Source organism: Leucoraja erinacea, chromosome 6 (genome assembly GCF_028641065.1).
Source record: "Leucoraja erinacea ecotype New England chromosome 6, Leri_hhj_1, whole genome shotgun sequence".
In the NCBI taxonomy this organism is placed as follows: Eukaryota; Metazoa; Chordata; class Chondrichthyes; order Rajiformes; family Rajidae; genus Leucoraja; species Leucoraja erinaceus.
In genome coordinates, this window is record NC_073382.1 from 63,020,887 (window position 1) to 63,035,378 (window position 14,492).

Consider the following 14,492-nt stretch of genomic DNA (forward strand, 5'->3'; position numbering starts at 1 on the left):
AAATGTATGCAAACATTAATCATCTTTCCTTAAGCAATGTCATAACAAATCATTACAGTTGTACTTAAACATCTTCTGACAGGAATTAAATCTCCTAGCTTTGAATACCAACTTTATTTTGCCAAATTCACATTGTTTAAATGGAAACTCTACTTAAAGAAGCACACCAAATTAATATTATGGTCTGTATTTCTAGCGAATGACAAGCCACTGTTTACTTCTGCTCTATCATTAAGGACGTACTTGTGCAATTCATATCTGATAGTGATGGATTGCCCTTGTTGGATGAGATGATCATAAGTGAGATGATCATAAACAACAGAGAACTACAACATAAGGCAACACATATAGCAGTACATATGTCCCCAAAATAGTATGTTAGAGATAGCTGAGCCTTTCTCTCTAGTTTTTCAAAGCTCTCAAGCTTGTCAAAAAACATGAATGCTTCTGGTTTGCATCAACTTTGCAAACCATGCAAAAAATACTGGACTATTACAAATCAAAGTCAAAAGTTAATGTACTTAATTAATGTTTAATGTTTTATGTGACATTCTTAATTGTCACTGTATGTCATGATGTCACTTGTGGGCGGAGCACCACGGCAAATTCCTTGTATATGAATACTTGGCCAATAAACGTATTCATTCATAACAAGTTTAATTCATTAATAACAATTAAATTAACTCAAATAATTCACATAAATGTAAATTATAACACTTAATTTTTTTTTACCTTCAAAATCATTATTCTCCATGGAGACATTTCTTGTGCAAAAGCAAGTGCAGCAAACTGTTGGAATTTAGCTCTTTGCCATTTAGTCCGTGAAGATTCCAATTTTGGAGTGTAGTCCTGAACTTGCCAGCTAACAGCTGTCTCCCAGTAAAATATGTCCCAATGCACAGATGTAATAATCCAAACCTTTATTATTTGTCTATGGGGAGATGCTGATGTTTCCGAGATAGTCCATTAAAGAAGTTGAGCAATATGCCAAGTTTGCTCAAATATGCTGATACACAGGAAATATTACTGGAGCTAAAATTTCCAATAGGGATGTGTAACAGAACACCAAAACAAAATGTGCTAAAGGAAAAATCTCAATAAAATGTTACATTAAGATGTTACATTATTAAATAGAAATTACAGTAACCTAAAGTTAAAATAAGAGGCAAGAAAAATGTTTTTAAAAATTCAACAGTGTATACAATAAATGTATGCTTCTTACATTTATCGTATACACTGAATTTTTAAAAACAGTTTGAAACAGATAAGATATCTAAATAAATAATGCTTTCAAATTCAAGTTTATGGTCATACGCACAAGAATGGTGAGGTACAGGCACAATGTAAATCTTGCTTGCAACAGCATCGCAGGCACATAGATTCCAACAAACATACAAAAAAATGTATGCATAAATTATACTAAATGAAAGAAGAGTACAAAAAAACAAGAGGTTACTACAAAAATATAATTTTTTTAAATGACCAAAAATGTGAAGGTGGGCCACAATATTCTGTTGTCTAGGTAGGATTGGGATTGTGTTAGTTGGTCAGCTGTAGAAAAGCAGCTGTTCCTGAACATTTCAAGAAGAGTTAGAAGAGCTGTGTTCTTCAGGCAAACAGCTTCTAAGCTTTAAGCTTGAGTAAACACTTTTGAGTTTGTATTTGGAACCTATCCAAGGAAGAGTTTGAAATCTGTCACTGCAGAAGTGCCCATCAGATATGAGAATGGGACTGAAGCAAAGTAATTTTGATGTAACGTGCTTTGTTTTTTCTGTTACCCTACTGATTTTTTCTGTAACAAGACCTATCACTTAATGTCGTTTTTTTTTTTGTAAACCAATTACTGAATGCATGTGGGCAGAACCAAGAAGCTACATTAAAAGCCACAGAAGTCTTTATAGGTCTCAGGTGATATTTCTTTCACTCTATACAATTTTGGCTCAGGACTTACTATACTTAAGCCTTACTAGTCCCACCATTGCACCCGAAGCATATTGTGAATGAGTATTGAGATTAAAATATGATATGAACAAAATAGAACAGTCGTAAACAGTAACTAAATCGAGCACTTCTATAACCATTTGTAATGAATTATAGTTGTCTTTCGAAATGAGCTTCCAAGTATATGTTTTGCTAAGGATCAGCGAGTCTACAATGTTGAATCACAGTGGCCATTCTGCATAGGTAACCATCATTCATTGTGATGGTTGAACCACTATTAAACTTCTGGTACAGTTGCAAAGCAACATTTTTTTTAATTGACAAATGATTTAAAAATCAGGAGTGTTGCCAGTTAAAGTTAAGAGTGCTGTTGACACGAAGACACATTAAATTCTAGAAGATGAGAGCCATTTTAGAAAAAGAATCTAAGTCACCAAGATTCATTACACTAGTCAATGTATAAGTTTTATATGTTCAGTTGCCAGGACGAGAGATTCAAATTTAACACCAAGTAGATTACATGATAATTTACTGGGTTGGAGTTTATATTCCATTTGTGTGATAACTGCACATTTCTAGAGAAATAACAGCATTGCCAAAGAAGTAATAATAAAAGGGGAATATTCAGTTCAAAATTGAGGCATGTTGCTACATGAATTGCAACATGCATCTCACAATGTTATGCATTCAGATTAAATTGCTAGAAGGTCAAGGAGAAATATTGCAAAGCAGTGTACCCTGTGATTAGAAAATGCTTTAGATGTTTTCATTGAGAAAAATTTAAATATCATTTAAAAGGAACATTTTCTTTTAATTTAGAATGTATAGTCAAGCCAAGAATTGTAAACATGATGATTGCATCATATTCTTAAATCTTTGTTACTGGACATAGCCTGAAGCAATTTTTACAAATGTATTTTTGTTACCATGCTGCTTATAGCAACCTGGTTATTTTAACACTGCCATACTTTCTCTACATTCTTCTTCTCAGGCAGCCCTTTGGGATCGAGGTTAACTTGCTTCAATTCATTTTGATTTATTAATGACTGATCAAGCCGTTGTCATTTAGAATCATAGAGTCAGAGTTTTACATAGAAACATAGAAATTAGGTGCAGGAGTAGGCCATTCGGCCCTTCGAGCCTGCACCGCCGTTCAATATGATCATGGCTGATCATCCAACTCAGTATCCCGTACCTGCCTTCTCTCCATACCCCCTGATCCCCTTAGCCACAAGGGCCACATCTAACTCCCTCTTAAATATAGCCAATGAACTGGCCTCAACTACCCTCTGTGGCAGAGAGTTCCAGAGATTCACCACTCTCTGCGTGAAAAAAGTTCTTCTCATCTCGGTTTTAAAGGATTTCCCCTTTATCCTTAAGCTGTGACCCCTTGTCCTGGACTTCCCTAACATCGGGAACAATCTTCCTGCATCTAGCCTGTCCAACCCCTTAAGAATTTTGTAAGTTTCTAAAAGATCCCCTCTCAATCTTCTAAATTCTAGAGAGTATAAACCAAGTCTATCCAGTCTTTCTTCATAAGACAGTCCTGACATCCCAGGAATCAGTCTGGTGAACCGTCTCTGCACTCCCTCTATGGCAATAATGTCCTTCCTCAGATTTGGAGACCAAAACTGTACGCAATACTCCAGGTGTGGTCTCACCAAGACCCTGTACAACTGCAGTAGAACCTCTCTGCTCCTATACTCAAATCTTTTTGCAATGAAAGCTAACATACCATTCGCTTTCTTTACTGCCTGTTGCACCTGCATGCCTACCTTCAATGACTGGTGTACCATGACACCCAGGTCTCGCTGCATCTCCCCCTTTCCCAATCGGCCACCATTTAGATAATAGTCTGCTTTCTGTTTTTGCCACCAAAATGGATAACCTCACATTTATCCACATTATACTGCATTTGCCAAACATTTGCCCACTCACCCAGCCTATCCAAGTCACCCTGCAGTCTCCTAGCATCCTCCTCACAGCTAACACTGCCCCCCAGCTTAGTGTCATCCGCAAACTTGGAGATATTGCCTTCAATTCCCTCATCCAGATCATTAATATATATTGTAAATAGCTGGGGTCCCAGTACTGAGCCTTGGGGTACCCCACTAGTCACTGCCTGCCATTGTGAAAAGGACCCGTTTACTCCTACTCTTTGCTTCCTGTTTGCCAGCCAGTTCTCTATCCACATCAATACTGAACCCCCAATGCCTTGTGCTTTAAGTTTGTATACTAATTTCTTATGTGGGACCTTGTCGAAAGCCTTCTGGAAGTCCAGATACACCACATCCACTGGTTCTCCCCCTATCCACGCTACTAGTTACATCCTCGAAAAATTCTATAAGATTCGTCAGACATGATTTACCTTTCGTAAATCCATGCTGACTTTGTCCAATGATTTCACCACTTTCCAAATGTGCTGCTATCCCATCTTTAATAACTGACTCTAGCAGTTTCCCCACTACCGATGTTAGACTAACTGGTCTGTAATTCCCCATTTTCTCTCTCCCTCCCTTCTTAAAAAGTGGGGTTACGTTTGCTACCCGCCAATCTTCAGGAACTACTCCAGAATCTAAAGAGTTTGAAAGATTATTACTAATGCATCCACTATTTCTGGAGCTACTTCCTTAAGTACTCTGGGATGCAGCCTATCTGGCCCTGGGGATTTATCGGCCTTTAATCCATTCAATTTACCCAACACCACTTCCCGGCTAACCTGGATTTCACTCAATTCCTCCAACTCCTTTGACCCGCGGTCCCCTGCTATTTCCGGCAAATTATTTATGTCTTCCTTAGTGAAGACGGAACCAAAGTAGTTATTCAATTGGTCCGCCATATCCTTGTTCCCCATGATCAACTCACCTGTTTCTGACTGCAAGGGACCTACATTTGTTTTAACTAATCTCTTTCTTTTCACATATCTGTGTGAAAATATATGTGAAATACATTTCACATATATTTTCACACATCATTTACAGTGCGGAAACAGGCCCTTCAACCCAACTTACACACACTGGCCAACATGTACCATCTACACTAGTCCCACCTGCCTGCGTTTGTCCCACACCCCTTTAAACATGGTCTATCCATGTACCTGTCTAAATGTGTCTTAAGTATTGCGATAGTACGTGCCCCAACCACCTCCTCTGGCAGCTCATGTATTTGGGAATCCAATTGTGAATCTTTGTTGGTGGAGGGTGGTGTTGCATAGTGGGACAGTTTGTTATTAGACTGTTGTTTTGCAGACGTTAATATTAGGCCCATTCTTGTGAATGCTTCATGACCAAGTCAATGATGATTGGAAATCAGACTCCAAATATATATACCCATGCATCGTCAGGGATTTGGACTGCAATCGGGAAGTAACATTCACAGTTGGAGCTGTCCTGAGGGTTAACCATATAAACATATAACCATATAACCATATAACAATTACAGCATGAAAACAGGCCATCTCGGCCCTACAAGTCCGTGCCGAACAACTTTTTACCTACACTAGTCCCACCTGCCTGTACTCATACCATAACCCTCCATTCCCTTCTCATCCATATGCCTATCCAATTTATTTTTAAATGATACCAACGACCTGCCTCCACCACTTCCACTGGAAGCTCATTCCACACCGCTACCACTCTCTGAGTAAAGAAGTTCCCCCTCATGTTACCCCTAAACGTCTGTCCCTTAATTCTGAAGTCATGTCCTCTTGTTTGAATCTTCCCTATGCTCAAAGGGAAAAGCTGGTCCACATCAACTGTCTATCCCTCTCATCATTTTAAAGACCTCTATCAAGTCCCCCCTTAACCTTCTGCGCTCCAGAGAATAAAGACCTAACTTGTTCAACCTTTCTCTGTAACTTAGTTGTTGAAACCCAGGCAACATTCTAGTAAATCTCCTCTGTACTCTCTCTATTTTGTTGACATCCTTCCTATAATTGGGCGACCCAAATTGTACACCATACTCCAGATTTGGTCTCAACAATGCTTTGTACAATTTTAACATTACATCCCAGCTTCTATACTCAATGCTCTGATTTATAAAGGCTAGCATACCAAAAGCTTTCTTTACCACCCTATCTATATGAGATTCCACCTTCAAGGAACTATGCACGGTTATTCCCAGATCCCTCTGTTCAACTGTATTCTTCAATTCCCTACCATTTACCATGTACGTCCTATTTTGATTTGTCCTGCCAAGGTGTAGCACCTCACATTTATCAGCATTAAACTCCATCTGCCATCTTTCAGCCCATTCTTCCAAATGGCCTAAATCACTCTGTAGACTTTGGAAATCCTCTTCATTATCCACAACACCCCCTATCTTGGTATCATCTGCATACTTACTAATCCAATTTACCACCCCTTCATCCAGATCATTGATGTACATGACAAACAACAAAGGACCCAACACAGATCCCTGAGGCACCCCACTAGTCACCTGCCTCCAACCCGACAAACAACCATCCACCATTACCCTCTGGCTTCTCCCATTCAGCCACTGTTGAATCCATCTTGCTACTCCTGCATTTATACCCAACAGTTGAACCTTCTTAACCAACCTTCCATGAGGAACCTTGTCAAAGGCCTTACTAAAGTCCATATAGACAACATCCACTGCTTTACCCTCGTCAATTTCCCTAGTAACCTCTTCAAAAAATTCAAGAAGGTTAGTCAAACATGACCTTCCAGGCACAAATCCATGCTGACTGTTCCTAATCAGACCCAGTTTATCCAGATGCTTATATATCTTATCTCTAAGTATCTTTTCCATTAATTTTCCCACCACTGAAGTCAAACTAACAGGCCTATATTTGCTAGGTTTACTCTTAGAACCCTTTTTAAACAATGGAACAACATGCGCAGTACGCCAATCCTCAGGGCCTATTCCCGTTTCTAATGACATTTGAAATATTTCTGTCATAGCCCCGGCTATTTCTACACTAACTTCCCTCAATGTCCTAGGGAATATCCTGTCAGGACCTGGAGACTTATCCACTTTTATATTTTTCAAAAGTGTCAGTACTTCTTTTACTTTGAAACTCATAGTATCCATAGCTACTCTACTAGTTTCCCTTACCTCACATAATTCAATATCCTTCTCCTTGGTGAATACCGAAGAAAATAAATTGTTCAATATCTCCCCCATCTCTTTTGGCTCCGCTGATAGCTGTCCACTCTGTCTTTCCAATGTGATGTGATGCTCCAGGCTCCAAATTCCATATTCTTCCTTAAGACTTCCTCCCTGCAATCCTGCTCCTCTCTCCCTCTCTTGTAAGCTGCTTCTTGACCCCTTCCATCCTCTTCCCTGGATCAGGCATCATCCCCCCTTTGATTCTCTGCTCTCTATCCTCCATTCCTTTTCTGAGCGGCTTTCCTGAGCCAGTGTGTGAGGCTGATGTCAGCTGATGGTGGGAAGCGTGCTGGACCCCACGAGCGTTCTGAGTATGGGCTTCAAAACTACAGAGCCTGAGAGGTCCCACCCTATATCTGCTCACTTTGTGTACACTCATAACCTTCCCCCTGAAACATTTACCTTTTTTGTCCTGCTTTTTTCCTTTGCTTACTCCACTAGCCGGGCCTCTGTGCACTTTCCAGTTGACAGGCACAGCACTTGCAACCTATCCCATACACCTAAACACAGCTTTCCATGTGCAGTGGGTGGACCATTGTGCAGGGCAGCTGATTGCAGTGATATCAGACTAAGTAAGGAGTTAACTGGTCCACTGCACTGCAGTGATCCTGGCCACACATCTGCTCCATCCTTCGGCCCAGTACTGATCTGCAGGCAAATGGGACTAGCTTAGATGGGCATCATGGTCGGCATGGACAAGATGGCCAAAGGGCCTGTTTCTGGGTGGTATGACTCTATGCTCTTGGTTGCATTCCAGTGTTATTGCTATCACGTGCTATTGCGTAATTATTCTAAAAAAATGATTTAACAGCTCCAAAGGGATAGTCTAATCAAGGGTAATAAATACAAGCCAAATCCTTCCTTTGCATTAATTTTGATTCCAGGAATAAACAGTTAATGCCACAGCAATTGTGTGTGTGGAAACTTTCCAATCGAGCTTTCAAGTGGCAGTAGACAGAGTGCCAATTAACAACATTAACAACATTTAAGAAGTGTGCTATTGTGAACATTTTTACAATTTAAATTCCACCTGGAAAAATTAATTTAATTGTAAAATATGTCCATAATTATAAAATGTATCAGGAACTCTTCATGGAGTATCACCATATATTGTACATACATACCAATCAATCAAAATTTATTCATAAAAAAATCACCAATCAAAATAAAATATGACGATTCTATGATAATTATTTTCTGCTCTACAGAGAATCAAAATAAGGGATAATTCAAATGTGGAAACAAATACAATAATCAGTGAGGACTCGAGTGCTTCAGTATCTGAAATTCATGTTTAAAACTGCCCCAGATTTTTTTTTTAAGTTACTCAGGAATTTGCCTGCTGAACTAGTTTAAGGAAAGCAAGTAAATTCACTTCAATGGAGAGGAATGGCTGTACAAGAAAAATAAAAAAAGAATCAGGCAATTTAATTTTCTTAGCATTCATTGAGTTCTTTGGTCCCAGTGTTCAAATCCAGCCCAGCACTGAACGAGAGACCAGGATTCTGACTTTGTGGTTAAGTATTCTTCATGGTGTTCAAGAGAACACCTTCCCTTAATTTTCCAGCATTTAGGCTGGCAGGTTAATTTCCTTATTATTGAACTTTAATTAAATTATTCCTTTAATTTAATTATCTTTAAATGTCTTTATTTGTGTGTAATAGTTTTTAACATAATTTCACTTCTAATGCAATATTTTATCTTTTGTTTTTGGTACTGGAACATTTTGGAAGTTTGCAAATGTCAAAAAACATTAACAAATATTAAAGTTAAACAACAGTTTAGATCACAGGTTAATTAGTAATAAATAATGATAAATTAAAAATTAAAAATTCCTTCCAAGACATTTAATAGCTTTTTTTCTGGGACTTATCAGTCTATATCAGTCTTGTCTAGATCTTCACACATTCTGGCATAGACTGCTTCATTTGCTTGGAAGTTGAGGATTGGAACTAAACATTGTGCAATCACCAATAAATATCCCCACTTCTGACACGATGAAAGTAAGATCATTGAAAAAAAACCCTAAGATGGCAAGGCCCAGAAAACTTCCATGAGAAACTCCTCCAAAGATGTCCTGGACTGGTCTGATTGATTGCCAACAACCTTGCTCTGTGCATTGTGCATGACTCCAGTCACTTGGTCAAATGCTGCCTTGATGTCAAGGACAGTTACTTTCACAGTTTCATTTCACCTGTGGAATATAGCTCTTTGGTCCATGTTTGGACCAAGACAGTGATGAGGTCTGGAGCTGAGTGGAGACAACAGGTCATGGTGCAAGTCAATGGTGAACAGGTTTTTGGTAACTAAGTGCCAGTTAATAGCACTGTTGACGACATCTTCCATTACTTTATTGATAAATTGTGGTCCATTGGGTTATACTCTTTATCTGAATGCAGCAGTAATGGTAGGAAGGACTGAAAGCATTTAAAAATCAGTCACATGGGGTGGGTCGGTCAAAGACTTTTAGTTGTTTTCTGTGCAATTGATTCTGGCTCACCCAATTGATGGCATTAAATCCAGAGAATTCAACTGCTCTGAAGAGCTTCATCATTTGAGCCGGAATGGTTTCAGTTAATATTAGTGGATCTGGAAATGCTGAGGCACAGCTCACCTTACAAGTCCAGGGTATACATGAGGATTTAGAAACTGACAAGATACAACTGAATACATTTTTGTATTTAACCTAGGCTGCAGATTACTATCTCATTAAACTGCCTGCATACCTTTAAAACCTAAATTGAGCATGCAGTAATAATATATATAAATATAGTAAAGGTTGGCAACATCACAAAGTATAGAACTTGAATTACTATAATTTATAATCTTTTTGAAAAATAAGATTATTTTGCACATCAGAACATAATTGATCATTCCATTAATATTGTTTAATAATACATTATTGAAATTCACATTATTGAAACAACCCTCCCAGGCTTAATATATTGATTATATTGATACACTAATTTTCATAGCTGCCATGTTAACAAGCCAACTCACATTCTAAAGAGCATCTACTGCTGCATTCATGTGCCTTTTCAATTTCCACAATAGGTTTTTGATTATCTTCAAATGTGGCAGCCAATTAGTGTCAAATTATTTGTAGCTATGCTGTGAAGTTGGTGTCAGGTGCAAATAAAAAATGGATTTACTAATTCACACCATAACGTAGTACCAATTCATTCTATTACTTTGAACCCAAGTAATTACTATCATTTTTTCATGTTACCACACATTTTCCTAACTGTACTATCGTTACTCTTACTAAAGACATCATTAAATATTTAAGAACATATTTAGGGAAGCAAGAGGGTGTAACTGCAACTGGAGCTTAACTCTGGTGAAAGGGCTATGCAATTAAAGTGGGAACTGCATCTGACAGATTTTGCCTCACATGTTTACTGATGTGGTGCTGGGAATTTGTTATGCCTTTATCAATTGTGTTCCTTCAGTCCATTGCATAATCGTTGTGAATTCCACCCTAAAAGGCCTCAGATAGATCCAGCTGATAAATATTTATTGAAATTAAGCATAGCGTCCAACAAAGCTGAAGAGGATGAGGATGTAAAAAAATAAACTGATCAGTCACACTGCAATATGGCTAATAGAAATTACACTGATTTTAAATGTTATTCATTCTCAGTTCTTGGAGGGGCATGGGGACACTCTGAAAGTCCAGGCATCTCCGCATTCCTGCAAAAGCAGGTACTCTCTAACTGAACTTGTTCCCATGATATTTTCATTGAAAAACTAAACATACATAATCATTTATTTCCTTAAAGTCATGCCAATGGACACCAGAAAAAAAGAAAATTAATGGTCTCCTTTGTCAGCCACATATCTTTGCATTTTCAAATTTATTTAATCAATCCTTTCATAACACTGCTTTTATGTAGTTATTCTTATACATTTTCACAGGAATTGAAGTATTCATTTTAAATCTCACTTTATTATGCTTATTAAACCAACATCAATGACATTTCAGTTCAAGTTGGAGTTCTTACCTTCAGGCTTATATTGAACAATCATATTCACAACCTGGCCAGCTCCCTTCAGAGCTGTTGCAGCCTGTTCATGTGTGGCCACACGAATATCCATCCCATTTACCTGAGCACAGGCAACAAAATAAGTTAATTTTCAACAACTTGATTTCTATATTTGTAACTACGTTTAAAATGAATCCCACTGGCAGTACATGTACCATAAACAGTTTAGAATTGTAACTAGTTTCCAAGTCCTTTCAATCCCTTAAGAAATCCTTCCAACCCTAATGAAATTCAGCTATGATCCAAAAACCAAATATCAAATTCTAACAAAATTATGATGAAATGAAATACAGAATTATGAATTATATAAAATGCAAGTTTTGGCATTTGCTATATTCATCATTAACATTATAACATTATAATATATCCTAAGTTATCACGCTATAATTTTGGCCTTTAAAGTAACTATAGCATTAATTTATAAACACGATGAATTGTGTGCACAAAATAAAAAATTATGATTAAATTAGTTTCGATCACACTGCAAAATAAAAAACAAAAGGCATTTGAACAATGCAAAAATAAATTGCTTTGCATTTTAGAGGGAAGGTAAAAAAGCGAGGAGATAGTATGCAAGGGGTGTAGTGGCTGATAGGAGAAAGAGATTAGGGGATTGAGATACGCATTGAGGGTGGTGAAGTGGGTGGACAGATTGAACCGAAGGGTGGAGCAGTGAAAGTGGTGGGAAGGCCAGAGAAAGCGTAGTAGGGGAAATAAGAGGGGAGTTACTGAAGCAAGAGCATGGCTAGAGAATTGGAGAGGATGGGACCAGAAAGCGAGAGCGAGATGGCTGGAGACATTGAGAGGGGTTAGAAGTAAGAAGGGATAGAGGACAGAGAGAGGGAGTTGGGGCAGGGAGAAGCACAGTTGGTAGGATTAGAGGGATGAGCACGGTTAAAGGAGCAGATGAGGTTAGATAGTGTTTGGTGCTAGCAGGTAGGAGAGAATGCTGTTGGAGTAAGAGAGGGAGGGGTCAGGGGTCATTTATTGTGCTCTGGAAACATTTATTGTGCTATGGAAACATTGAAATGAGCCATGCACCATCACTGGAACTATTTTCTTTCAAGTTTACAAGAATGGAGAAGATCACATCAAAACCTCACAAAATTATTAAATGGCTTTGACTGGTGAGCTGCTGAGAGGATGTTTCTCCATTGATTGTGCATGGTTCATCTCATGTGACTAAATATTTCAGCAGGCATGTCTTATTTATGATCTTTTACAGAATTAGAGGAACATTTGACAAGTGAAAAGTATTTAAGGGAGTACAGAGGCAAGAAGAATTGGTAGGGAACCAAAGATGAAAAACGGATGGATTAAGTGACATAATTATGGGACAAGTTAGGGCTAGGAATATCTTCTTTTGCTTTAACCCGTTAAAGAGGTGTTTGCCAAATATTTTTTCCTCCATAATTATCCTGGATGCTTATCTTTATTTTTAAAATAAGATAAGAATTTCAAACTATATCTTTAGACCCTTTAGAAGAAGCAATGAATATTAAGGCTGATTCACAAAAATTAATATCATACTTTTATAATAATATATTAAATAGAGAATCACCCTCAACAGAAGCACTAAGGGAAGATTGGGAACATGAGCTAATGATAAAGATCTCGAAGGATAGATGGGAAAAGTATTTGATGAATACACATAACTGTTCTATTAATGCAAGACATAATTTAATTCAATTCAAATTATTACATAGACAATATTATTCAAAAACGAGGTTGAATAAATTTTATCCAAACGTCTCTCCCAGATGCGATCAATGTTTAGTTTCAAAACACTAATATAACACATTCATTTGTAGGATGTACAAAGTTGAATAAATTTTGGAGTGATATATTTGATATATTTACAAAGCTTTTCAAGTCAAGAATAGAACCCAAAACGGAATGGATTATATTTGGAATAATAGGAGAAGATACCAATTTAAATAAAGATCGAAATGTTTTTTTTAATTATGGGTTAATAATTGGAAAGAAATTGATACTTAAATTTTGGAAAAATACAACCATACCAACTGTTAAAATGTGGATTAGGAATATGATGGACATAGCATGCCTTGAAGAAATGAGACTCCGACTAATAGATAAATATGACCAATTCTTAAGGAGTTGGTCTCCTTTCATCGACTTTTTGGAATCAAAAATTCTCTTTTAAGGGGCCTTCTCTTCTATTTCTACTTTCCACTTTCTCTTTCTTTTTTATTTTTTATATACACACTTCACGTTTTTCTACTCTCTACCATCTATTTTTCCACTTTTTCCCCTTTCTATTATTTTCTTTTTCTTGTCTTGCTTACTTCCTTCTTCTCATAACATAAAACTAGAGGTTGTACATAGAATGGATTACGGTATTACATAGTTGGCACCTAAAATTAGGTTCCACTGTACTGTTTTGTACTGTATTAACTTCTAATAAAATAAACAAAACAAAAAAAAAAGATAAAAGTAAGATAAACGTCCTGGATATAATATAAACTCTCATAAAAATTAATTGGTTTTGGTTGAGAAGATTACATACCTTGTTAAGTACTAGAGATCAAACAGGTTGGATGGATTAGTAGATTGCCTTCTACTCAGGTGACAGAAAGCAAAAAACTATTAACCAGTTAGCCTGACATCTATAATTGGAAAGTTTTACAGTTCATTGTCAGGGAAATAGTAGCAGGAAACTGAGAAAACCGCCCCATAATCCTGCATGCTTTTACAAAGGTGGAATTGAGTTTGATAAATTTATTAGAGTCCTTATGTAACATCCAGAGTAGATAATGGGGAACTAGCATATGCAGCATATTTGAATTTCCAGGTAGTTTTTGAGACCGTGCCACCTGCCACCACGCAAAAAAAGATGTTCACTGTACCTCCGTACACGTGACAATAAACTAAACTAGACTACTGCACAAGATTAAAAATTCATGTTATGAGGTGGGAGAAGATATACAGGTTAGAAAAGAGCAGGCTAACCAACAAAAACATAGTCAGCAAGTTGTGATCTTCACCATCCAGATGGGGAAGAGCTGCACTCGACTTATCAGCAACATGTTCAACTTCCCCTCCTATTTATTAGCTCATCATATGGAGATTTGCCACCACCCTCTCATTGTCACAGGTCAAAATTCTGAAACTGTCCACCGAGCAGCATAATCCACACTGCACTGACCTCATGAAAGTTCAAAATAAAAGGTATTCCCTCCATCTTTTCAAAGGAAAATAGGGTATGGACAATAAATTTAGGCCTTAAAGTAGTCTTCATAGAATTAGAATGGATGCAAAACTACAGTATTTTGTCTTCGATCTTATCGTTACATTTCTGGTTCTCATTTGGCTGCAAAAGTTCTCACTATTACTTGCTCAATGGATTTAATGGCA

At 37.4% G+C, this 14,492-nt stretch overlaps 1 protein-coding gene across 1 annotated transcript in view; it reads right to left on the minus strand.

Moving 5' to 3' along the window:
• The window catches only part of LOC129698425 (disks large homolog 2-like), a 633,990-nt gene that overhangs the window by 323,624 nt on the left and 295,874 nt on the right, over positions 1-14,492 (minus strand). The window contains exon 14 of the mRNA XM_055637570.1: positions 11,076-11,178. Within this exon, the coding sequence (XP_055493545.1) occupies positions 11,076-11,178 (103 nt within the window). The remainder of the gene's footprint in view (positions 1-11,075; positions 11,179-14,492) is intronic.